General features: G+C 54.7%; 1 protein-coding gene across 2 annotated transcripts in view; it reads left to right on the forward strand.

Annotated features, from left to right (window-relative positions):
- The window catches only part of RORC (RAR related orphan receptor C), a 57,834-nt gene that overhangs the window by 32,790 nt on the left and 1,942 nt on the right, over positions 1-23,102 (forward strand). For both annotated transcript variants that reach the window (XM_067569389.1, XM_067569388.1), the window contains 7 exons: positions 14,482-14,567; positions 15,068-15,209; positions 17,173-17,703; positions 18,234-18,355; positions 20,422-20,554; positions 21,109-21,216; positions 22,583-22,693. In XM_067569389.1, coding sequence (XP_067425490.1) covers positions 14,482-14,567; positions 15,068-15,209; positions 17,173-17,703; positions 18,234-18,355; positions 20,422-20,554; positions 21,109-21,216; positions 22,583-22,693 — 1,233 coding nt within the window. The remainder of the gene's footprint in view (positions 1-14,481; positions 14,568-15,067; positions 15,210-17,172; positions 17,704-18,233; positions 18,356-20,421; positions 20,555-21,108; positions 21,217-22,582; positions 22,694-23,102) is intronic.

Consider the following 23,102-nt stretch of genomic DNA (forward strand, 5'->3'; position numbering starts at 1 on the left):
TAGCAGAAAAAAGCAGAATTAAATCCAGCACATGGACACGGAAGCTAGACAAATTCAGACTACAAGTAACGTGCTCGTTTTTAGCAGGGAGGGTAATTAGCTGTTGGAACAATTTACCCAGGGTCGTGGTGGATTCTCCATGTTGTGAAAATCCATCAATCAAGATCAGCTGCCTTTCTAAAAGATGAGCAACAGCTCAACCAGAAGTTATGAAAAAGTTCAGACTGGAATAGATGATCATAATGGTCCCTTCTGACCTTGAATCTATGGAAACCTTAGTTACGAAGCCCGATTCTGTGACGGGTGGAGTCAGCATGGCCAGGACCTGTTGCAGAATTAAATTTTTGAGGGGAGGAGGTTTGCATTTGTAAGGGGTTTGAACATAGATTGTTTTTGCTTCGGCGTAGTTCTGAATTCTTTTTAGCAAATTTGGAGCCTGATGCTGTGAAGGGCTGAGCTTCCTTATCTCCGAATCATAGGCACTCAGATACTCTAGTGATTGATCACTCCGAGTAACTAGAGAGAAAAAAATAAAGCAAGCTCAGTAATAAAAGAGACAAATTATTTTCTGAGACCAGTCCTAGAGAGTGCCGCATTCTCAACCTGAATTCTCTCTCTAAGGGACCTAGTGTGTGTGTGTGTCTGGCCCAGCCATTGGTAATTTACCTATTTTGAAATTGACCAGGGTCAGAATTTTCAAAAAGACCCCAGCACCCATTTAATTATTATTAATTATTTAATTATTAATTTAAACCATATTTTAAAAAATGCATATGCAGAATGGCTCTAAAATTAATTAGCGTCACGGCCAGAAATGATTACTACCCAGAAGCAAAATAAAACAAATTTCGGGCACCAAACATATTTAGACAGCAAACTAAGTGGCTAGATTATCAAACAAGGTCAAAGCGTTGGTGCAAAGCCCATGAAAATCTGGTTTTGTATGTCATAACATTTTGGGTTTCTTTTTTTAGTGTCTGATTCAATCAGTTACTGAAACAAACCTCTGGTCTTGGTCAATTCATCTCTCGCTTTAACTGACTGAAGATGTTTATATGCGTTCAAAATCCCCAAACTAATACAATGGAACAAATAAGGCTTAAAATCTTTTCGCTTCTTTCCAAGAAGTATTTCAAATCCGCATCGATCGGAAACTAGGGGACAACGCAATTTGTTTTTGGACAGCACAAATATATCTTGAATGTGTATCTCAGCTTGTTGCTGTTTAATAACACAGAAGAATGCAAAAAGTTGGCTTTGTTAATAAAAGCCACTTGCTATGTTGTGAATAAATTCTATTTTCACAGAAAGTTTGAGGATTTGTTAGTGGGGGAGATATCCCAATGGTCGCTTTAATTTAATTATAAAGACTAATTAGGTCCTACTCAAATTGAGCTGGAGTCAATGCTAAACATCTTTGTAATTAGTATAGTGCTTAAAGTAAATTTTTAAAAAATGTTTGAGATGTAAAATAAAAAGAAATAGTCAGAGGGAAAATGAGATTCCTAAATATGCAGTTAAGTTATAAGTAGTGAAGCGGTGTTGTATTAATTAGAATATATTGATTATTAAAACTTTATTTAAGAATTAACAGATCCATATCTTGTGCACAGTTGTTAAGCAATTGCTTTCTTTTTAGCATAAAATTACTTGTTAAATGAGTTTGACTTAATAGAATAATTATTGCGTGTTAATTAAACACCACATTATGGTGGCTTAGCAAGATACACATCTGTTGGCTCTTCAATCCTCCGGTGTGTTCAAACATCGGTTTGCTTAACATCAATCGCTTTTTGATGATACAAGATTATGAACTGTTTGATAATGAAGTTTCACAGTCAAACCGAAGCGAGTCTTAGACCCTCTGAGCAACGGCTATGGAAAAACAACACGATCTATCAATTATGATGAGTTATGTACATCTTTCTTGTGTATGGTGGGTGTTTAAAAATTCTTCGGGTCAGATCCTCCGCTGATGTGTTTTCAGCCTCGCTTTATTGGCTCTGGGATCTGCCTTTTAATTTCTGATTTGTGTGGAATTTAGAACCAGATTTTCAAAACAGATCAGCTCCTGTAGGTGCTGAATTCTGGAAAAATGAGTCTTTCCTTTGGTGCCTAAATAAGATCTGAAGCCTTTTGGGGAAATCTGTCCCCTGTTGTGGGTGCAGGCTGCTTGAGAGCATGCTCCAAAATAAAGGCATGATCCTGCAGCGTTGCAGCTTGAATTTAGTAAGAAATATAGGATCAATGTTTTTATTTTACATCAGTAAAACCTCTTCAGATGCAAATGCACAACCGAGACTTTTGTCAAAGTGTCATAACTGTGCTGCTCCCTTTGCATGTGAAAGGAATGGTTCAACTTTAGAGCAAGATGCTGGATTGATCAGGTGAACGTCCTAGATAAATAAAAAAAAGCTCTGTGTAAAATGTACAATGACAAGAAGACACCGCTGAATGCAGTATCTTGCCGCCCATGTTAATGGCATAAGCTTGAGAAATATGCACCCTAATACCGCTTCTCTCTTAGCCCAGTTCAACACTTAAAAATTGTACCAGTGTAGTATGTTGGTTTGGAGTGTGATTGATTGATTGATTTTGCAGATACAGTTACATCAATACAACCCCTAGTGTGCAGGGGTGCCGGAACAATTTTTATAGCGGGGTGCTGATTGTGTTTGTAATTACTACTTTAAGCCAGGGGGTGTGGTAGCACCCCTCGTTCCAGCACCACGGCTAGTGTGGGTGCAGTTATACTGGAATAGCTTCTTCCCCGAAGTGATACAACTGTTTAGTGCAGACAAACCCCGTGAAGTGTCGTCATTTTCTATGTGCAAAATTCCACTGGAAGTTCATGCACCATCCTCTTATTTCAGCTGTTTTCCGTTGTGAATTTAAAAAAGGTTTTGATTGATTTGTTAGTTTTAGATCTTTATAATATATTAAATCTTGCATTGTCTAAGAAGGGACAAAACAGAACCAGACAACAATAGGCCAGTTGACAGTATTTAATTGATGACTGTTGATTATTTTTGTAATAAATGTCCTGATTTTTTTTCAACACTAGCCTAATTTATAGAGCGAGGCAATTGATTCCTTAGAATAAATTAATGTTGTGTCATTTTTCATCTGTACTGTGATGCCCCATCTCTCTGCCCCCATTATTCAAATTTCTCTGGATTCAACATACCTTTAACTTTTATTTTAAACTCTGTCATTCTGTCTGTCTGTCTAACCTGTTTTATACATCACCGGTGTATCTGGGTGCCTTTCACATCACATCGATAGCATGCTGCTAGGTCTCAATGGATCTCATGTGGTCCCTGGCATTTCTCCATTTTTTTATGGTAAACATTCTGCTCATGGTTGGGTTTTGGGTGCTTAATTTTATTTTATTTTAACTTTTAGCAATTTTATTTTAAATCTGCCAGTAACAAATACTTCCCTGACACAGGGATGGGGATGAGTGTGACCGTCCTGGGGCCAGATACTTAAAACCAGCTCAGTTCCCATTTAGAGCCCAAAATAAAAGGCCTGGTTTTCAGCAGCGCTCAGTATCTTGGGTTTGGAAAATCAGCTGTTTAGAAAACCTGGCTGTAAACCTGTCGGGGGGCGGGGGGAGCTGGGGACTTCTGAACAAGCTGCCTCTTATTTCAGAGTCTGAATGGGAGCTGTGCTTGCTGGACGACCTGGCCTCTGAGTATGACAGTGAAAGAGGCTCTGTACAGACAGGGCTGTCAATAAACGCACTTTACTTACTGTGAGATTTGGGCTTCGTGAGCCACTCTAACAGAAGGTGTTTGCCCACCCCCGGCTCTGATGAGTGCTGGTTTTGCCTACAAGGATCCGACTGAGCTAAGGACAGAACCCAGGACCCAGGCTTCGCTACTCTAACCACCTGATCCCTCTTCTGTTCAAGGACTCAATTCTGTGCAAGTCTGAGCACCCTCCATCTCCGTGGATCTGGTCCTGAACTTGTGCTTCATTCCCCAGTTGACCCGTGGGAAGTTCCTTACCCTCGAAAGTGTGGGGGGGGGAGGAATAGCTATTTGACTTTCTTCTGCAGCCCATCTTGTCTGCCCCGACCTGTTTTGTACCCACAGAATCCACCTGTCTGAGGCGCTGTCTCAATCACCAATCCTGAGCCCAAAAAAACAATCTTTTTAAGGGTGGGGGGGGGGGGAAAAAAACCCAGCCCGAGACACCGCCTCCACGTCTAGACCCTGTGGGCTTGTTTTCGAAGTTGTGGGTCTCACAGGGCCCCAGATCTCGGGATTTGCTTTGTTCTGCAACACCCAGAAAGCTGAGTAACCAGTTGGGGGCGTGGAATGTGCCTTGACATCGTAGCAAATTCATAATCGGGTGTTTTCAGTTTGATTAATGTGGGGAAAGTGTTAACGAGTCACCGTGCCCTGGTGGATGTTCAAACCCATTCCAATAAGTCACTTTTACTCAAATAGCCATGCCCCGAGTTATTGTGTGCCAGGCAAGAGAAGTAAACGCTTCTTGATGCTTCCTCTCCGGTATCGCTGGCGGTGTGTGTGAAGGAGAGCAATATTGCCTTTATCTCCAGCCTTGTAACCCAGAGAGCAGATGGGTATCTGCAGGGCGGTTACACCAGTGGAGAGATTTGCATGAGGGTATTATTGCAGGCTGCTTTCTAAAACCCGTCCGGGGGACAGAGTTGCAAACGGTGCCTCCTTAGGTCACAGCCGGTCGTTTTGGCTGATTTCAGGGAGAAAACAATAATGATGCTCCCCGTTCCCTTATCTAGATGAGAGAGCTCCTGGGTAGAGCTTTTCACCAGAAGATCTCAAAGCACTTTCCACAAGAGTGCAGTATCATTACCCCCATTTTACAGATGGGGAAACTGAGGCACAGGGAGGGGGGGATATAGCTCGCCCGAAGTCACCCCGCAGGAGAGCTGCGAATATACGCCAGGTCTCTTGAGTCTGAGGGGCTGAAAACACTGCAGTCAAAGGTGTGACTGCAGCATGGTTAGACATACCCCTGCTCGCTCTGGTCTAGCCAGCTGCAGTGCCAGAAGCAGGGAAGCCGCACAAGGCAGCTGGGGACCCCGGTGATGTCCTAGAGTGGCTGGTCCATGCTTCCAGGGCTTCGCTGCTGCTGTTATTCGACTGGCTACATCAAAGCTAGCCCAGGCATTTTTTCCCACAGGCTGCAGTTGCATTTTTGCGTGCAGTGCAAGGGGCCCCTCAGTCCAGGGCTTTATCCACTAGGCCACGCTGCCTTCCTGCTACAGCCTCTGGGCCTACGCTCCGGCATGGACTCAAGCCACCTCACGTTAGCCTCATTCTCTGCCCCTAGCCGCCAATAGTTAAATCCCGCTGAGGGGCCTGCCGGGAGGCCGTGTCGGGTCAGGAGTTCCCCTGTGGCCGCAGGGAGTCCAGGTCTTATCCCTGCCGGCGTCTCCTGCCTCACGTCCAGCAGCAGCACCCTGGCTAAGCCTCCCCGTGCAGGGCTGTGCCTCTGTCCCCTCCCAGGTGTGACGGCAGAAGGGGGCCCGTGGGCTGAGCTCAGCACCACAGCAGCCGCTGGCTTTGGCCCATCTTCTTCCTGTCAAACCCGGCCTGCGTGGGGGAGCCGGCCGGGCCAGCAGACTGGCACGTGCCCTCCCCGAACTTCACTGGGCCCTGCAGCCAACCCCCCCAGGATTCACTCAGGCTAGTAACTGAGCCTTGTGCCACAGCCCCACCCCGCGCTCACGCACCCCTACTCGGCCCGGCACGCTCTCCGCAAACGTCGCTTAAGGCTGCGCAGCTGGAGGTGATGGGCACCCAGTTTCAGCTGGGGGAAACTGAGGCACACGCCATGGCAGTGGCCCGGGCGAAGTTATGCAGCAAGTCAGTAGCAGCGCTAGGGGAGAGGACCCAGGAGTCCTGACTCCCGTAACCATGAGACCTCTCTCCCAGGGCTGGCCGTAGAACCCAGGAATCCTGACTCCCAGTCTCCTGCTCTAAGCACTAGACTCCGCTCCCAGAACTGTGGGGGGAACCCTGGCATCCTGGCCCTGCCCGGCCTACCAGTGCCAGCTTCTGTATGGCTGCAGAGGCTGACATTTCCACCCCTCCGTACCAAACATTAGGCTCCCGTGTTCCGTGTTGAGCCACCAATATACAAATGGTCTGATTTGCAAAGGTGCGGCGCATCCGGCAGCTTTGACAGCCGTGAGGTTTGTGGATGCGCCGCACCTTCGGCAAATCAGGTCACTCGGGCACCGAAATCTGGGGTCTAGGAGCCGAATTTTGCCCTTCGAGTGTGAGGGTAAATCTCTAATTCCAGCAATTAAAACAAATCTTGACACTCTGAGGCTCTCTGACCTGAAATACACATTGGATCTAATAGACCAGCAGGCTGGGGAGCCAGACTCGTAGGTTCTCTTCCCAGCTCTGGGAGGGGAGCGGTGCCTAGCAGTTAGAGCAGTAAAGGTTGGGCTTCAGGATTCCTGGGCTCTAGATCCCGTTTTGTCACTACGTGTGACCTTGGGCAAGTCCCTTCCATGCTCTGTGCCTCAGTTTCCCCATCTGAGGGATTCCTTCCTTTTGCGAAGTGCAGTGAGATCCAATGGCTGAAGCGTGCACCAGCAGAGCTGGGGGGCTAGGATTATTTCTCTGCCCATGGCTTTGCTGGCAGGTCGCTAAAGCCCCACTACATTCTGCCCGAGACCTGAAGCACGGTCCTGGTGGGGAAGGGAACCACAGATAGTTCCAAAGCAACCTGTGATCTTATCAGACCCTCCCCCTGGTGGCTGCTGGGCTGACGGTTTTCTGTTTTCTATTAATATGTAAATATGCTTATCTTTCCTGGAACTCAGCGCGGGGATCACAGCCAAACAGCCCTGTGCGCTGCAGCCCCACAGCTCAAACCGCGACCCCCACGGTGACATGATTTTGAAGTTGTGTGGGGAGGGGTGCGTTCTGGGGGGTTTTTTTTTAATCAACCACCAGTTAAAGCCTGGATCCGATTCATGGTTCTTGTGCAGTTGATCGAAAAGCTTCAGCAGCTAGTTGGGGACAGGACAAGGAAGCCGGCGGCTGGTCAGTGTTATACGGGTCAGGAGCAACGTGACCTGCAGCTGGGGATCTCCAAGCACTTTGTAGCCCTGAAGTGAATCTCACGAGCCATTTTACAGATGGGGAAGCTGCAGCACAGCGAAGGGGGAAGTGGCTTGCTCAGTCGTTTAGTGGGCAATAGAACCCAGGTGTCTTGACTCCCACTTCCACCCACCCCTGCACTAGCTACTCAATCCCACTGCCTCCCAGAGCGAAGAGAACAGATTACCAGTCTCCTGATCTAACCACTAGACCCCACTGCCCCCAGAGCTGGGACGAGAACCTTGGCCTCCCGTGCTCTAACCACTAGTTCCCCCACTCCCCGGTTAGTGTGACCATCCGGGATAGACTCTGAAGGTTTTGCAAGGGATCCTCTGTGTTTTATTCCCTGTATAGCACTAGCACCTAGGGGCCCCCGCGTGAGATGGGACCCCTGTGGGGCAGGCGCAGTCCTCACGGGTCGCGTTGCTCTCCGAGCCATGGAGCAGGGGCGATGGTGTGCGGGAAGGGCAGTGACAACCTGCGTAGGCTGCAAGAGGGGTGGGAGAATACAGAGAAATCCCTCCATCTGGCCCCATCCCCTCTCTAGTGTAAATGCAGCACGTTGCACAACACCCCTGGGCTGCAGGTGATTGGGTCTCATGGACGGGGAGCTGAGGGCACAGGGCTTGGCCAAGGTCACCCAGGGAGTTGTAGTAGAGCCAGGCCCACGCCTGGCCTCGCTCCCTAGTCCTTGGACCATCCTGCGGGGGTCGGGCTGAAAGGCCATTTCTGGCCCTGCTACCTCAGTGCCTCTCTAGCGCCCCCCTCAGCCCCAAAGCAGCGCTGCGCCCGCCCGAGCCTCCCCTTCTCCCAGGTGGGGCCCCCGAAGCCAGCGTAAGCAGCAGCACGCACGGTGCAGCTCGGCCTGGTGTCCAGACCAGTTGCGCTGCCCGCGCCAGGGGTTTGGACAGTCATGGCCCCAATGGGCCAGCAAAGCCTGGGGGTAAATGGCATCCTGGCAGATTGGGGGGGGACGGGGAGACACACGCTTCCTTCCACTGGGAGGAGCCTGCATCCCTTTGAGAAAGTGAGCCTTGGAGACCCGGCTACCCAGCCAAGCGAAAGCCGTGAGCCCCGGTTGGGCCTGAGGCTCGTCTACGGGCGAGACGCCGGTCAGTGCGTCCCTGGGGACGTGTCTCTTAGTGGCCTTGGCTCTTTCTCTGGGGCGGTAATTGACTCTCGCATTTGGTTTTGGAGGTCCCTGGAGCTGGCAGGATGGCAGTCGCCACCTAGCACCTGCGCACGTGCTGGGTGAATTACGGTAACACTGATTTGGGCTGATGGGTGGCATGAACCTGCTCCTCACTGATGCAACTATGGCCGGTTTACACCGGACCAAGAGCAACCCCCCCGCCTGTTGCACCTGTTTAGCTGAGCGGGTTGACCGTCACACTCTGCATTAAACCGCTGTAGCCTGTGTGTCTGGACAAGGCTGCGGAGGGGAGAATAGGCGGCCAGGAGCCCTGCTTTCCTGTCCCTTCCTGTATCGGCTCCCCTGCTCCTTTACCTGCACCTCAGCATGTTTTCCCTGCCCCATTCCCATGTGACCCACATTCCAGTAAATTCCATATGCCCTACGCCACCCCCGGCACGGGCACGCGGAACGTCCTGTGACGCCACGGGAAGCATGACAGGGACCCGCCCGGCGATGCCCGGCGGTGATTAGTCAGGAACATTGGCCAGGGCTGGTTCCCGGCCAGATTACGCTGCATTTTTTTGGTATCAAATAATTTTTTTTTTTTTTTTTTGGTGGTGGTTGCTTCCTCCCCTCTGAAGTCTTGGCTTCATCCTCTTACTCAGCCACCCGCGGGCATCGCACATCGATCACGGGGCTGCGGGGGAATTCGCCTGAGACCTCATTGACCTTTCTCAGGTCGAATTTACTGGCATCAACCATCACCTGAAAGTGAGAGTTACCGGCAGTCTGCTCTCTGGCTTTTGTGTTTTTTGACTAATTCGGGCTCTGAGTTCCTGTTTCTGAGTCAAACCCCGAGCCCATTCCCACCGATTTGATTTTCTATAGATAGATTGATATTTTTTGCCTTTTCAATCGTGTTGTGAGGCGAGGAGCGAATCAATTGAAGCTTGTGGTTTTTCTTCTCGTTGGGTCTGAGCGGTGGGTGGTTGCAGAGAGGAAATGGAATGCGTAGGATAGAGGATGATTCTTATCGGACAAACTCACTAGCCCCCGTGTTGTTTAAGGAAACACAGGAATGTATCGGCACGCAAAAGCCAGCACCGGCTGTGACGGGGCAACCTGAGAGAATTCCCTTCCTGGCCCCAGGGTTGGCTGCTGCCCTGACGCAGGAGAGCTGACGTCCCTTCCGGGGCTCGCTGTGCAGGGAGGGGCTGATTGTGTGTTGGGGGGAGAAGTGGGCTGAGGGTGTGCAGGTGCGTGTGCACCAAATGTACGTGCACCACGTGTGATGTAAGCACAAAGCAGTAGTACTGGGACCAAACGAACCCCTGGTGTAACTGCACAGAAATCCCGGGGGTTGGGCTTCTTCTCTGCTCTTTTTTAGTGGTCTGCAGCAGAGACCCGTTGTTTTCTCTGGGGTGCCGTGGATCGTGCCCCGGCTTCCCGCAGCACCCACAGACAGCCAGGGAGAGAGGTCTGACGGTTACGGGAGTCAGGACTCCTGGGTTCCTTCCACAGCTCTGGGAGGGGAGTCTAGTGATCAGAGCAGGGGACTGGGAGTCGGGATTCTTGGGTTCTGCAGGCAGGCAGCAGCAGAGCGAGGGTCTCACACCCGGCACTCCCTGCCCACCTGCCTCTGCCTGGAGAGGGGAAGTCAGTCTTCATTCTGACTCTGGCCCATGGGAGTTAGGCACCTTTGAGGATCAGGGCCTGAGTGTCTCGTGTCCAGGCCAGTGGCAGATGTTCTCAAATGTGCTCCTTTCTTTTTGCATCAATGTCCTTGGCGTGGCAGCCGCTGTCTGGGTTGCGCCTTTGCTAATTGAGTTCATAAATCCATCCCGAAAGGGGTAACCAATTATCAATTAAAATCACCGTCTCTCTAGCGAGCCGCTGCTCAGCGGAGGGGGGTGCAGGGTGAAACCCTGTGTTTGACTGATTCCTGCTCGTATGATTTGGCTATGGATAGGCAGCACGGACGCAGAGTGCGAGGCAGCCTCTGCTCTGGAAAACTCTCCACCTGAGTAGACAAGGCCGACGACCGCGCAGCCCTGCTGAGTGCCAGGCCGGCACCCCGCCCACTGGTCTCTGGTGTTTTCGTCTCTCGGGTTTCCCAAGATGCCCGTGAGCCACTGTATCGAATTGGGCGTTGCCACCGACGGAAAGCCGTGGAAACCGGCCCAAGGGATTCTGGGTGCCTCTGAGTCACATGTGGCTGACCGTGGTTTGAGGTGGCTAGGAGTGCTGGCCCTTGGTCGGTGTGGCTGCTTCTGCCAGGCCGAGGGGAGGGGCATGGGACAAACTATGTTGGGGTCAGGCCGTCTCGCCTGAGCCACACCAGGGCATCTCAGTGCTCCGTCCCGCCTGCTCCCCCAGCTCTCCACCGCACCGTCTCACACCATGGACCCACCTTGCCCCCTCACCTGACTGAATCACACCTCGAAAGGCCGAGGGGAGCGGACTAGGCAGGGCAAATCAAACATCCTGGCTCAAAGCACTGACCCATCTAAGCCAGGATCTGGCCCCCCTTGCAGCCCCCGATTCCATCTAATCCCTTATCCTGCCTTGGGCAGAAGCTAGGAGAGAAGTAACCCTGTGGCTCTTTAAATCCACAGGCCAGGCCTCCTCGCTTCCTGACCCTGTTTGTGCTCTGGCCCTGGAGCCTGCGATTGGCTACCCCCTCTCCCTTAGCTCATGGGGCCTTTTAAAGCCCTGTATTGGCGTATCTGTGCTGATGGAAAGTTGCAGTGCTTCCCCCACCCCGTGGCCCCATTAGCTTGTTCCTGCCGGGGTGGTGGTGATGGGGTTGTTTACTGATACCTACCTGCTAGCGGCAGGTAGAGGTTTTCACCTGTTGGTGTGTGGTGAGCAGTGGAGGGGAGGCTGTGAGATTTCTCTGCCCTGAAGAAGTTTCTGCCTTCCTGCACGGCAGAAGGTGTGTCCCAGTTGTGGGTTAGCGTCAGGCGATCTGCTGTCTGCTGAGGTTTCACAGGCGATGGTGGGACGAGAGAGCCGAAAACTCGGTCCTTATTTAGTTCGCCGATTGCCTGGGTTCATTACACAGCGGGGTTGGGGGGGGGGGCATCGATAAGGGAAGCTCTCGAGAGGAAGAGCAAACCAAACGGGCGCCTGGCCAATCGCAGAGCAAACCAGCGCAGGAGCTGGGCCAGTGCCAGGTGGCTGCTGGCGCGGGGGGAAAGAGAACTCGGGAAAGCAGCCGTTGGGCCTGGAAGGTGTGGGATGTGGTTATGTGCAGCCCTTCGCAAGGGGCTTTCATCTGAGGGACTCGGCGCTCTTTGATGCTTGCGGCTCCCCGCGGCCAGAGGCCCCGGGGGTTCAGGAAGACACTGAACCCGCTGTCCTGCTTCTCATCCCTGTCAGACCAGCCCCTCCCAGAGCTGGGCATGGAACCCAGGAGTCCTGGTGCCCCATCACCTCGCTTTAGCCACCAGACCCCTACTTCCCCTGACTCCCAACCCCCCTGCTCTAACCACTAGACCCCACTCCCCTCCCACCACAAAGCAGCAGGGAGCTCAGGGCGTCCGTCCCCCAAACCCTTTGCTGTCAGCAGAATCCCTGGCCCCCCGACCCTCAGAGATATGCAGACGTGGTGCCATAGACTCCACGCTCCAGCGACCCCAGTCGGTCTCTGGGTGTGTACGCGCAACCAGGACACGGTTCCCCGGTTTGCTCCGGGCTGTTTATTCAGAGTCCCGACCCTCCTTTAAAATCATGGGCCAAGCCTCAGCCCCTAGCAATGACGGGGCTGGGACCATTACTGCAGGAGTTATTGCAATGGTAGATTTGCTTGCCCTTCCCCATGAGGCTCCACGAACGGCAGACTGGGGCCTGACACATGCCCGGCTCTCCCCCCCTTGGGCCAGCAGTAGGTTTCAGAGTCGACAGGACCAAGGCTTTTCACACCTCTCAGAGCCGCTGCTGCAGGCTGTCTGCAGACTCAGGCAGGCGTTGGTTACGCTCGGGGCCAGTTTTCAAGTTTTCTGGGCATCCTTGAGGAATAACATTTTTTTTTTTAATGAAAGCTGAATTTCTGCCCTCATCCGCTGTCTCCAGCAGCTGGGGCGTTAGGACAGACTATAGTGCGTATGCCTTAATCCAGCCTTGATCCCCATGATGCACCGTAGGTTATTAGTGCAAGATCCTAAGTGTCTAAATGTCTTCTGAGACAGCTTGTCTCTGTCCCAGGTATTTCTTAGTAGTAGTTACAGCAGGATGTGCAGTGGAGGCTGGGAGCCAGGACTCCTGGATTCTAGTCCCAGCATGGGGAGGGTAGTTGGGCCTAGTGGTTAGAGCGGGGCGGGGGCCTGGGAGCCAGGACTCCTGGGTTCCAGCTCTGGGTCTGGTAGGGGTGTGGGGTCTAGTGGTTGGAGCAATGGGAGTTGGGAGCCAGGACTCCTGGGTTCTATTCCCAGCATGGGGAGGGGAGTGCGCGTGCAGAAGCAAACCCAGGGCTGTCCATTCCCTCACAGAAACCCTCCTGCGAGCAGAGTGCTGGCGCAGCAGCTGCCTGCAGAGGGGTTAAACTGGGGGCCGGCAGGCCTGGCCGTCCCTCAGTGTGGGATTATGAGATGATCTCCGCGTTATGTAACCAACCATGTGACGATAATCTCCGGGGCTGGGGGGGCAGGGTGCTGATCAGCGTGGAAGAGCTTTTCCCAGGGATTATTTATACAGCTGGAGTAGAGGAGCTGCTGGGCCGTGCCATGGAGAAGAGGGGGGTGGCCCTGGCCCAGGCCCAGGCCCAGACCCGGGGGCAGCCCTGGCCCGGGGGGGCATGCCCAGGGCCGACCTTCCTGGGCTGGAGCAAGGGGATCGTTGCTGGTCTGTGACTCGCCGGCGCTTCCCAGCGCCCAGGCTGGATGAGCCGCCAGCCCCTTGGCCCTTCCTACCCTGCGTCAAGCTGCTGCCACATCTCCGAGGCCTCTCCCAAGCTCCAGCCGGCATGTTGCTCTTTCCAGGGCCCTCCTGGAGGTGGGGACGGGGACCATAGTTAGGTGGTTCCTGGATGAGCATCCGGGGTCGCTCTCCTGCCCTGGCAGCCGAGCTGGTTGGCCGCCCAGCTCGTGGTTGGGACTCGTTCCTCAGGGTCGGCTCCCTCTTGTGACAATCCCTCTGAAGATCCCTGCCCCTTTCCCCGCTGGTTCCCCACTCTGCACCCTCTGACCGGCCAGCACCACGGCTCAGCTTCTTTCGGTCCCCAGACCGGGGCCCCGGGGCCCCACTGCCGCTTGGAACGCGCCCTGCACTGCGGCCCGGCTTGGAGGCTCCGCACACGGATGCGCTGGCCGCAGAGAAAGCTTTGTTGTGCAGAGGGATGTGCCACGGAGCCACTGCTGCCTCGTGGTTAGAGCAGTGGGCTGGGTGTCGGGACTCCTGAGTTCTGTTCCTGGCGCTGCCCCCGCCTTGCTCTGTGCTTAGGTGAATCCTTGCCCCCGCCTCCGTGCCTCAGTTTCCCCCACTGGTGAAATCGCCCCCATTCCATCTCCCTCCCTCTCACGGCTCCCCAGAGCGTGGCTGGGCTCTGCTTCTCTCTCCCTGCTCCCAAGAAGCCTGGCAGCTGACTGGAAGGCCGAGGCGGGCTTAGCAGATGTGCGCTGTCTGAGTGACAGCGCCAGCAGCCAGTTGCTGGCCGGGTTACCGCAGCAGGCTGGCTGCGAGATCACTGCAAACTGGTCTCCAACGAGGCGAAGCCCCTGTGCCCTGGCCAGCCCCTGGCATCCGGGCATGGGAGGAAATGTGAGAGGAGGTTGCCCCACTGTGGGCAAACTGTGAAACGCAGCGTTTTCCTGGGGCGTCAATTCCCCATCTCTGTTGGAGCAAAGCGAGCTCATTCACGGAAACCCTCCACCCGCCCTCCTGACTTAGGGATCGGCTCTGCTGTCTCTTAAACAGAGCCACCCCACCCAGGGGGATCACTGAGATTGTATGTGGAATAGAACCCAGGAGTCCTGGCTCACAGCCCTCCCCCGCTTTAACCACTAGACCCCACTCCCCTCCCAGAGCTGGGACTGGAACCCAGGAGTCCTGGCTCCTAGCTCTCCCCCGCTTTAACCACTAGACCCCACTCCCCTCCCAGAGCTGGGCCTGGAACCCAGGAGTCCTGGCTCCCAGCCCACCAATCCCCACCCCACCCGGCTCACTCTAAGCATTAGACAACCAGCGTGGGCCAGCCAGTGCTCATGACCTGTCTCTCTCTCTCTCTCTCTCTCCTAGCACAAATAGAAGTGATCCCATGTAAGATCTGCGGGGACAAATCGTCAGGGATTCACTATGGGGTCATCACCTGTGAAGGCTGCAAGGTGAGCGACAATCCCAAATTCCCACCCACCTCCCTGCCTCAGTTTCCCTCTTCTCTGCCACCAGGGGGCACCCCGGGCGTGGGGTGCCTTTTCCATTCCATTGGCGATCCCAAACAGGGAGCCCTGGCACAGCGCCCCCTAGAGGGCGGGGCCATGGGGTCAGTGCTGGAGCAAATGCCAACCCGGGGTCTGCCTGCAGAGCGGTGGGACCACTGGAGTTCTGGCCCGGCAGACCAGAAGCCCCTGCTTAGCACCCGCCCAGCAGCCAAGCAAGCGTGCCCTGGGCCCCTCACCGCCACCCCGGAGCGTAGATCAGCCATCATGGCCCGGTCCACCCTGGGGCCAGTCAGCACCAGCCACTGTGTTGATTTTATACCGCAGATGCTGCTCTCCTGCCCCTCAGCTGGTTTCACACAGAAGCCACCGAGCCGCCATAGTGACCGTGACAATTTGTGTCTCTCTTGTCCCCCACCCTCTTCTCTCCTACCTGGTTGTTTCAGGGATTTTTCCGCAGAAGCCAGCAGGGCAACGTGACGTACTCCTGCACCCGCCAGCAGAACTGCCAGATCGACCGGACCAGCCGCAACCGCTGCCAGCACTGCCGACTGCAGAAATGCCTCAGCCTGGGGATGTCCCGAGATGGTAAGACGTTTGAAACAGCTGCCGCGCTCCAACCCAGAGGTGGCTGCATTTCAGTGCTGGGTGAAAGATCTCTGTTAAAACAGCTGCCACACTCCAACCCAGAGGTGGCTGCATTTCAGTGCTGGGTGAAGGATCTCTGTTAAAACAGCTGCTGCCTCCCACCCCAGAGGTTGCTGCATTTTGATTAATTTCTTGTGCCCTGAACTTTAAAAAAAAAAAAAAAGGAAAAGAAAAAGAAAAAAAACCTGAAAAATGCCATCCAAAAAAGAAATTTTTCAGCAGAAATGTTTGTCATTGATCATGATGATCAAGCCATTGATCATCGACAATACGTGACGATGGGAAAAAAAATCACAGCCGGCTGCTGTCACCAGCCCACTGGTTCCTAAGTCCTCCGGGTAAGAGGCAGAGTGGGTGAGAGTCTAAGCTGCCCTCCCCCTACAGCTGCAGACTAGAACCTGCAGCCCCGTGGGAATGTGGGCCCAGGTGCCCCCGCGCTTCCTTCTGTGCTGCTCTGGGGGTTGAAACCACCCACACCGTAACTCAGAGCAGCCTAGCGGGGCTCTAGGTCTGCTGTTTTCCCCTATTGTGCAGGTGGGGAAACTGAGGCATGGAGAGACACAGCTTGCTCCCATCTGTAGCAGAGCACGGAATTGAACCCAGACCTTGGAAGTTATAGGTTAGCACCCAAACCAGTGGACCAAACGATCTCTAAGTTACGACAGCCTCTGCAGAGCCACCTATGGCTTGTGTCCCAGGCCAGCTTAGCCATAGCCTCATGTGTTCTGGCCCTGCCACCAGCATGTGCCCGCGCCAGGGCTTGAAATGGGGGCAGGGTCTGCGGAAGACAGCCAATGGCAGCCCAGCGCCGGGGCCAGCAGAATTCTCCCTCGGCCCCTTGCAGGGTACAGTGGCTGTGGGGCATGACCGGGGGAACCACACTTCTTCCCAGCCCGGAGCGGGGCAGAGCCGTCATTCTCTTCCACCCCCTTGCACTGGAGCAGACACTAGGTTCCTCGGCAAAGGGGAGGGAATCCTTTGGCTGGGGATTATTAAAGGCACTACAAATGCTACAAGCGGAGGCCAAAGGAAATGAGAGAGAGGTGCAAATCGCGAGGGTGAGCGCTGGTTAGGTAGCCCAGCCAGCGCACGGCCCTGAGCCAAGATAACCAAGCAGGAGAGTGAAAGTGACACAAACCAGCACACAAGCACAGGCGTGCACACACTCCCCCCCCTCCGCCCCCCCCAGCCCAATCCAAAGAGGATGGAAAAAGTAGCTCAGGCCTTCAGGTTGGTGTGTCTGTCTCGGTGGTAAATATGTAGGTCGCTCGAGAGAGCCAAAGATCCTGACCACGTGGCAGATGCGATCAGCCTCCCGCTGCGACCGCGGTTCCTCTCTGCAGCTGGGTAGATGAGGCTCACGCTCAGGCACGCGACCACATACAGACCCACGCCACCACACACAGACACACACGGTGTCCACGCTCCCAAGTGAGTGCGCTGAGATCCTCAGATAGCCACCCTCCCCCCGGGGTCGCAGTCGGACCCTGTGCGCTGCCCTCGCACGAGGGATCTCACGCTGAACAGGGGGCGGGCGGGGGGGGGGGGCACACTGCCTTTCTTATCTTGCTGGAGGGGATAGGGCACCTGGCGAGGTGGGAGCTTCTGGGGGTGGGTACCGCCGGGAGCTGAATCACCGCTCTGAGGTCTTTCACCCCCAGGACACCAAAGCATTTTACACCCCTGTGATGGGTGACCTCTGAAATGCAGCCGCCTCTGGGGAGGGACGTGGGAGCTGTTCGAACAGCCGCAGAGCCGGGCAAGAAGTGACAGGGCTTGGATTTCCCAGGAGAGAGAGGCGGCTGCACAGAGCTCCCCCCGAGAACGGCTGCAGCCGTGGACACAGGCTCGGTCTCAGCCCCCCATGCTTCCCCCATCCCCTCCCTGCCCTTTTGTTCTGCAGCTGTCAAGTTTGGCCGCATGTCCAAGAAGCAGCGCGACAGTCTCCACGCCGAGGTGCAGAAGCAGCTGCTGCAGCAGCAGCAGCAGCAGCAGGGCGGAGAGGTGGCAGCTGCGGCCTATTCCCTGGGCCTGGCTAACGGGCAGCTCAAGTTGGCCTCCTCCCCGGACCTGCTGGAGCCCTCGGCTTGCTCGACGGCCCTCTTGAACGGACAGGCGCGGCTGAGCCAGTCTCCGGACGAGACGGCGGCTCTGGCCTACTCCAACGGACTGGCCAAGGGCCACGGCCGGCTGAGCGACAACCTGCGCGGCCCCTTTTCCAGGGAGTACAGCCCCGAGCGGATCAAGATGGAGAGCAGAGCCAGCGTCTTCTACGCCCTGGAGATGCAGGCCTCGCCGGACCTGGCCCGGCTGGACATCAGTGGGGGCAAGCGGGGCCAGGCCGGGGGCGACGTCGGGGAGACGGTCGACTTCTACACGAGTCCCAACTTCACCAGCATCCTGGAGTCACCCAATTCCTCGGTGACCGAGATCGGTGAGTCTCCCAGGGCAGGAGCAGTGTCAGGTTTTAGGGAACCCCAGCTCAGGGCGTGTTCCCGGGGGAACTCCTCGTCCACCGGGGGATTACGGGTCTTCTCCAGCTGTCAGCCGGGAGCTCAGTCTCCTAGCTCGAGCTGCTCTTTGTTCTGCTGCTGGCCCTGGGTTTGGTCCCTGGTCACGACTCAGATGGTGGTTCTCACGCTAGCATGGAGTGAGGGGAGTTGAGTGTAACATCCTGGCACTGTGGCTGGTCCACATCAGAGGATAACAGCCTACTGCAGCTAGCAGCTGACGAAGTTACTCCCCCAGCTGACGTGGGAGAGGCCCATGCTTTTAACGCAGAAGGTTCAAACCCTGCTAGCGCCTGGCTGGAGGGTGGGGGGGGTCATGTCATTACACACACAGGGGCAGCACAGAGCAATAGATTCAGGAAACCACTGAAGGGAGAATCAGGGCTGTGGCCAAGGGACAGGCCGGGCCATTCTCCAGGGTCCCCCTCTGATCCTCACCACCTGCCGTCCGCAGAGCACCTGACCCAGAACGTGCTCAAGTCCTACCGGGAGACCTGCCAGCTGCGCCTGGAAGACCTGCAGCTCCTGAGGCTGGAGACGTTCTCGTGGGAGGAGGTCAGAAGCTACCAGAAGAAGGTAAGAAGGGGGGGAGGGGACGTGGCTTGGGCTGGGGGCGGCCTGGGGGAGTGGAGATTTCTGCCAAGGCCTGGTAACCAACCTGGTGGGGCCCGTGACAGGCTTAAGAGGCTGCTGGGCCTGCTCAGGAACCGTCCCTAGACAAGCCTAGAACTTGGGTGGGAGTTCCCTAGACACCTGCCCCTGCCGTTAGGGTGGTGCAGTGACTTCAATGCTTGGCTGACGCCCAGCGCGGGATAAGCTGGTAGCCAGATAACTTAGGAAGCCAGCCTGCGGGATGTGAGGCTTTTTAGGATAAACACCTCCCTTCCAGCTAACTATGGGATCAGTGGGGAGCGGAGGCAGAGCACCGGGAAAGCGTCCTAAGCACAAGATCTGTTACGTGGCTCAGTTACGTTTGGGTCGGTGACCGTGCTGTGGTTTGGCCGAGAAAAATGACCCAAGTTCTGATCCTGGCTCTGATTTACCGTCTGGCCTTTGGGCAGGTCCCTAATGGCCCAACTTGCTCCAAACTGAGTCAGTTTTACCGGGAGCAGAGTCAGACTGTCCACCTGGAATTAAACAGAGAGGGGAGGAGTGATTCTTCTACAGATGGTTTAAACCAACCTCCAGGGTTTTCTAGCATGGATATCAAATTCTGTCAGGTTGGTTTAAAAATTCTATCCAGAGGATGATCTCCTCTGTTCAGGTCTTTGGGACCTTATTAAATTTTGGAGGACTTTCGCATGAGGGCTGCCTGTGAACGACACCAGTTCCTCTTCTTGTGTTTCCTCTTGTACCGTGCCAGAAGAGAACCTAGCAAAGAGTTCTTAGCTGGCGCAGAGCCCTAGCACATTTGCGGTCAGGGTCACCTCAGCCCTGGCTGCAGCAGGGAGCTCGGCTGAGTGACCCAGCGTGCTCTCTCTGACCTTTTGTGGCACTTTTGGGTTTCACATCTACTGAGCAGAGCTGATGCGGCCCCTTAGTGTTTATCCTGGCTGCAGCTTGCGGGGTTTTGTGTGAGTCACTGCTCGCTCCGTGCGGTTCACATGAGGACTTTGCGAGAGAATCAAGGATTGAGAGGGAAGGAAAAAAATGTGTTTGTCTGATTCAGCAGCTAATTAAGATCCATTAACTAAATGGGAATCTCTGTCTGGTTTGCTAAATGATTCATTAGCTCTCCAGACAAAGCCATGTCGTTTCAGAGCGTCTGGTAATGGCCCTGTCATAGGAGCAAAGAGATCAATACGTACTCCAGCTTTGGACACGGTGGCGGGGGGAAGGAAAGGAAAATTGCTAACCTATGAGCAACAGCTGAGCTTCTGTTCTCTGTGGGGGAGACTGAAGGGTTAACTGCCCTGGCAGGGTGCATGGGGGTCACAGCTGAAAAGTGCAGTAAAAGGGAAAATGAAAACCCAGAACGAATTGGGGATGGCTGGTCGAAAATTTTCCGTTGCAACTGGTTTGGGGCAGAAATTTGGATTTTTGACCCAGTGAAATTTTTTGTGGAAAATGCCCCTTTCCCGTGGGAAATTTCAGTTTTTTGTAAAAACAAACAACAAAAACAACCCCAAATGCCCCCCAAATGGAAAAATGTAGTTCAGAAATGCCCCCGCGATGGCCCGTGTCCCCGTTCTCCTCTCTGGGCTGGGCTCCCCAACCAGACTTCATATCCCACATTGCACCAGGGCCACCCATGATGCGCCGCCTCCCCTCGCCAACAGGGGCGACCTGGTGCATCATGGGAGATGTAGTCTAACCAGGGAGCCTGACCTCTCGAGAAGAACGGGCGCACGAGGCACCCAGACTACAACTCCCATGAGGCACAGCGGCAGTATTTCCAAATTGAAATATTTCATTTCTTCGATTGTTTGCCAAAAAGTGGGGTGAGGGGTTGGTTGCTCCGCGTGGGGTGGTGTACGTGAGGTTCTGGGGTGGCCGCGCTAGGCATAGCACACAGTTATGGGGCAGCTACACCAGGCCTGGTGGGTGGGGTAAAGAGCAGCCATGCCTCATATGAGACGGCCCGCGGGTGGAGGGGCAGCCAGCCGTGCCTCGTGGTGCAGCCTGGGATTTGTCTCTTCCAGTCCATGGAGGAGATGTGGGAACGCTGCGCCTGCCGCATCACGGAAGCCATCCAGTATGTGGTGGAGTTCGCCAAGCGGATGGGTGGCTTCATGGAGCTGTGCCAAAACGACCAGATCGTGCTTCTGAAAGCTGGTACGTGGCTGGCACTGCTGCCGCCAGGGCCCAGCAGGGTTCCCCCCCCCGGTCATATTTCTCTTCCTACTCCTGCCGGGTCAATAAAGAGGCCGCCTCTTTAGCCCTCAGTGAGAACAGCCTCCCTGGGGAGAAGCCGCAGGGGCTCTGGCTTCGGAGGCACAGTGCTGGCCTGCCGGGGCTGCTTGCACCTGGAGCTGCGCTCAGACCCATCTCCCGCTGTGGAACCAGGACTGCCGTGTCGGTCTTTAAACCACGAGTGGTGGGAGCCCCGGGTTGAGCGTGCTGACCGCTTCCGATCACGCACCTGGGGTGGAGCGTGCCCTGTGAATTTCCCAGCACGACTCAGGCCATGTCTGCCCTGCATGTCAGACGGCGGCTCAGGGTGGCGTCCCTGCGCCGTCTTTAATCTAGTTAGCTGAGCTTCCTGCACTCTTGCACAGAGGCAGGGGCGTTGGGATCCGTCCCTGCATCGGCCGTGTTCTTTACCCCCACCCCCCTGAGTTTGTTTTCTGCTTGTATTTGCAACTTCTTTGCTCCCTCTGTTTTTGCAGGCGCCATGGAAGTGGTTCTGGTGAGAATGTGCCGTGCCTTTAATTCAGAGAACAGGACTGTCTTCTTCGAGGGCAAATACGCAGGCCCAGAGCTCTTCAAATCGCTCGGTATGATATCAGCGGTATTACCTTAGTGCCCAGAGCTGTACGTAGACGCAGAGCGAGAGAGGGTCTCTGCCCCAGAGAGCGCTCAGACTAAAGAGATACAGGAGAGATGATCATCCTCCTTTCACAGATGGGGAAACTGAGGCCCCGAGAGGTGACCCAAGATTTTGAGATGGTGCTCAGCTCCTGTGTAGGTTTCAAAATGAAGCAGCCAGGTTTTAGGAAGTGCCCAGCTCCTCCCTTTGTTTCTCTGACAGGAGCTGCTGGTTGCTGAGCGTCTTTGAAAACACTTTGCACAGGGCCAGGCCTCAAACCTGCATCCCCTGAGTCTCTGTCTAGTGTCTTAACCACAAGGCTGCCCTTGATCTCTTGCTCGTGGGATTCCTCCCCCCGCGCACACACCCCTTTTATTACCCCAGCTGTCGGGAACCTCCTCCTCATTGTAAACTCATTGCTGAGCTTGGGATTTTCACTGTCCTGCATCTCTTTGCACCTTGGATGAGAAATTTGTATCCAAGATACATTTTTCTGAAGGAAAACAGGCTGCACAGTGGAGTAACCGCGATTCAAATGCGGCAGGCTGTGCCCAGCACCCCACCAGTACATGTGTCTTCTTGGCAAGCCCAGGCATCTCTTTGCCAGCAGCCAATACTAATGTCTCTGCAGAGATAATCTGGGGGGGAGGGAAGGGTGGTGATGGGTCCGTTCCAGCCAGCGCTGCCTGCTGAGGCCCAGAAGAGGATGACAGCATTGGGTTGCATCCAGTGCGATGCTCTGATCTGTTAGACCCTGAGCAACGGCTTAGATATTTGCCTATCTGAGGGGCTGGTTGGCAACACACTGTGGGAGCTGTAGGTCACCGGTTCAAATCTAGCTCGTGGCGCTAAGACCTAAAATGATTCCCAACCCATGGCTATTTAGACTCGAGGCTCCTTCGTCCGTGTGTCTGGGCAGGGCCGAGCACAACGAGGTCTGACGGGGCTGCAGCCTCTGGGAATATTAAATAATGTCTTCGGTGGCCGGTAACCAGGTGTTCACATCCCAGCAAACCCCCATTGTGGGCAGCCTCAGAAGAGAGGCGGAGGATCATGTGGGCGCTGGGACTGGCCTTCCCTCCTAGCCCCAGGGGTGGGAAAGACATATCCTGCTGACCCCTGTGAGGTTCTGACTAGCTACGTTCCCCAAAAGGTTTGGATCCCAGGAGGCAGCTGGGACAGTGGCCATGTGGTCAGCAATGCTGGTCATCCCTGCAGGAGGCTGGTTAGAAAGGAGGGTCCATGTGCATGTAACCAAAGAGCTGGGCTAACCCCATCTCTGGAGCGGGGCAGGGGAAGCGGCAGGTGGCTGACCGCTGTGCTCTCTTTCCCAGGATGCAGCGAGCTGATCAACTCCATCTTCGACTTCGCTCACAGCCTGTGCTCGCTGCATTTTTCCGAGAATGAGATCGCCCTCTTCACAGCCCTGGTGCTCATCAACTCAAGTAAGCGTCTGTCTCCTCTGCAGCCCCTCCATCCCAGGGTGCAGCCCCCATCGTGTGGGGGTGGCTTGGGGGGTACCTGAATTTAATGGCCAAACAGCCGCATGAGTAGAGCTGGTCAGAAAATAGGGGGTTTCCATGGGAAACGTTGACTTGTTGATGACCGCTCCCCCCCCCACACACACACCTCCCCCCTGCAGAAATATTTCACTTCATAATAGCACCACGGTGCCTCCTTGGAGTGGTAGTTTGAGTGCCTCATGCTCCCATTCTCTTCTATAGGCCAGGCTCTCTGGCTGGACTACAACTCCCATGGTGCACTGTGTTCTCCCCTCTTGGTGAGGGGCGGCATTATGGGAGATGTAGTCCAGCCAGAGAACCTGGTTCATAGAGGAATTGAGCAACTGAGGCC

Source organism: Emydura macquarii, unplaced genomic scaffold (assembly GCF_026122565.2).
Source record: "Emydura macquarii macquarii isolate MOO-44397 ecotype Brisbane River unplaced genomic scaffold, CSIRO-AGI_Emac_v2 contig_2924, whole genome shotgun sequence".
NCBI classification, from domain to species: domain Eukaryota; kingdom Metazoa; phylum Chordata; order Testudines; family Chelidae; genus Emydura; species Emydura macquarii.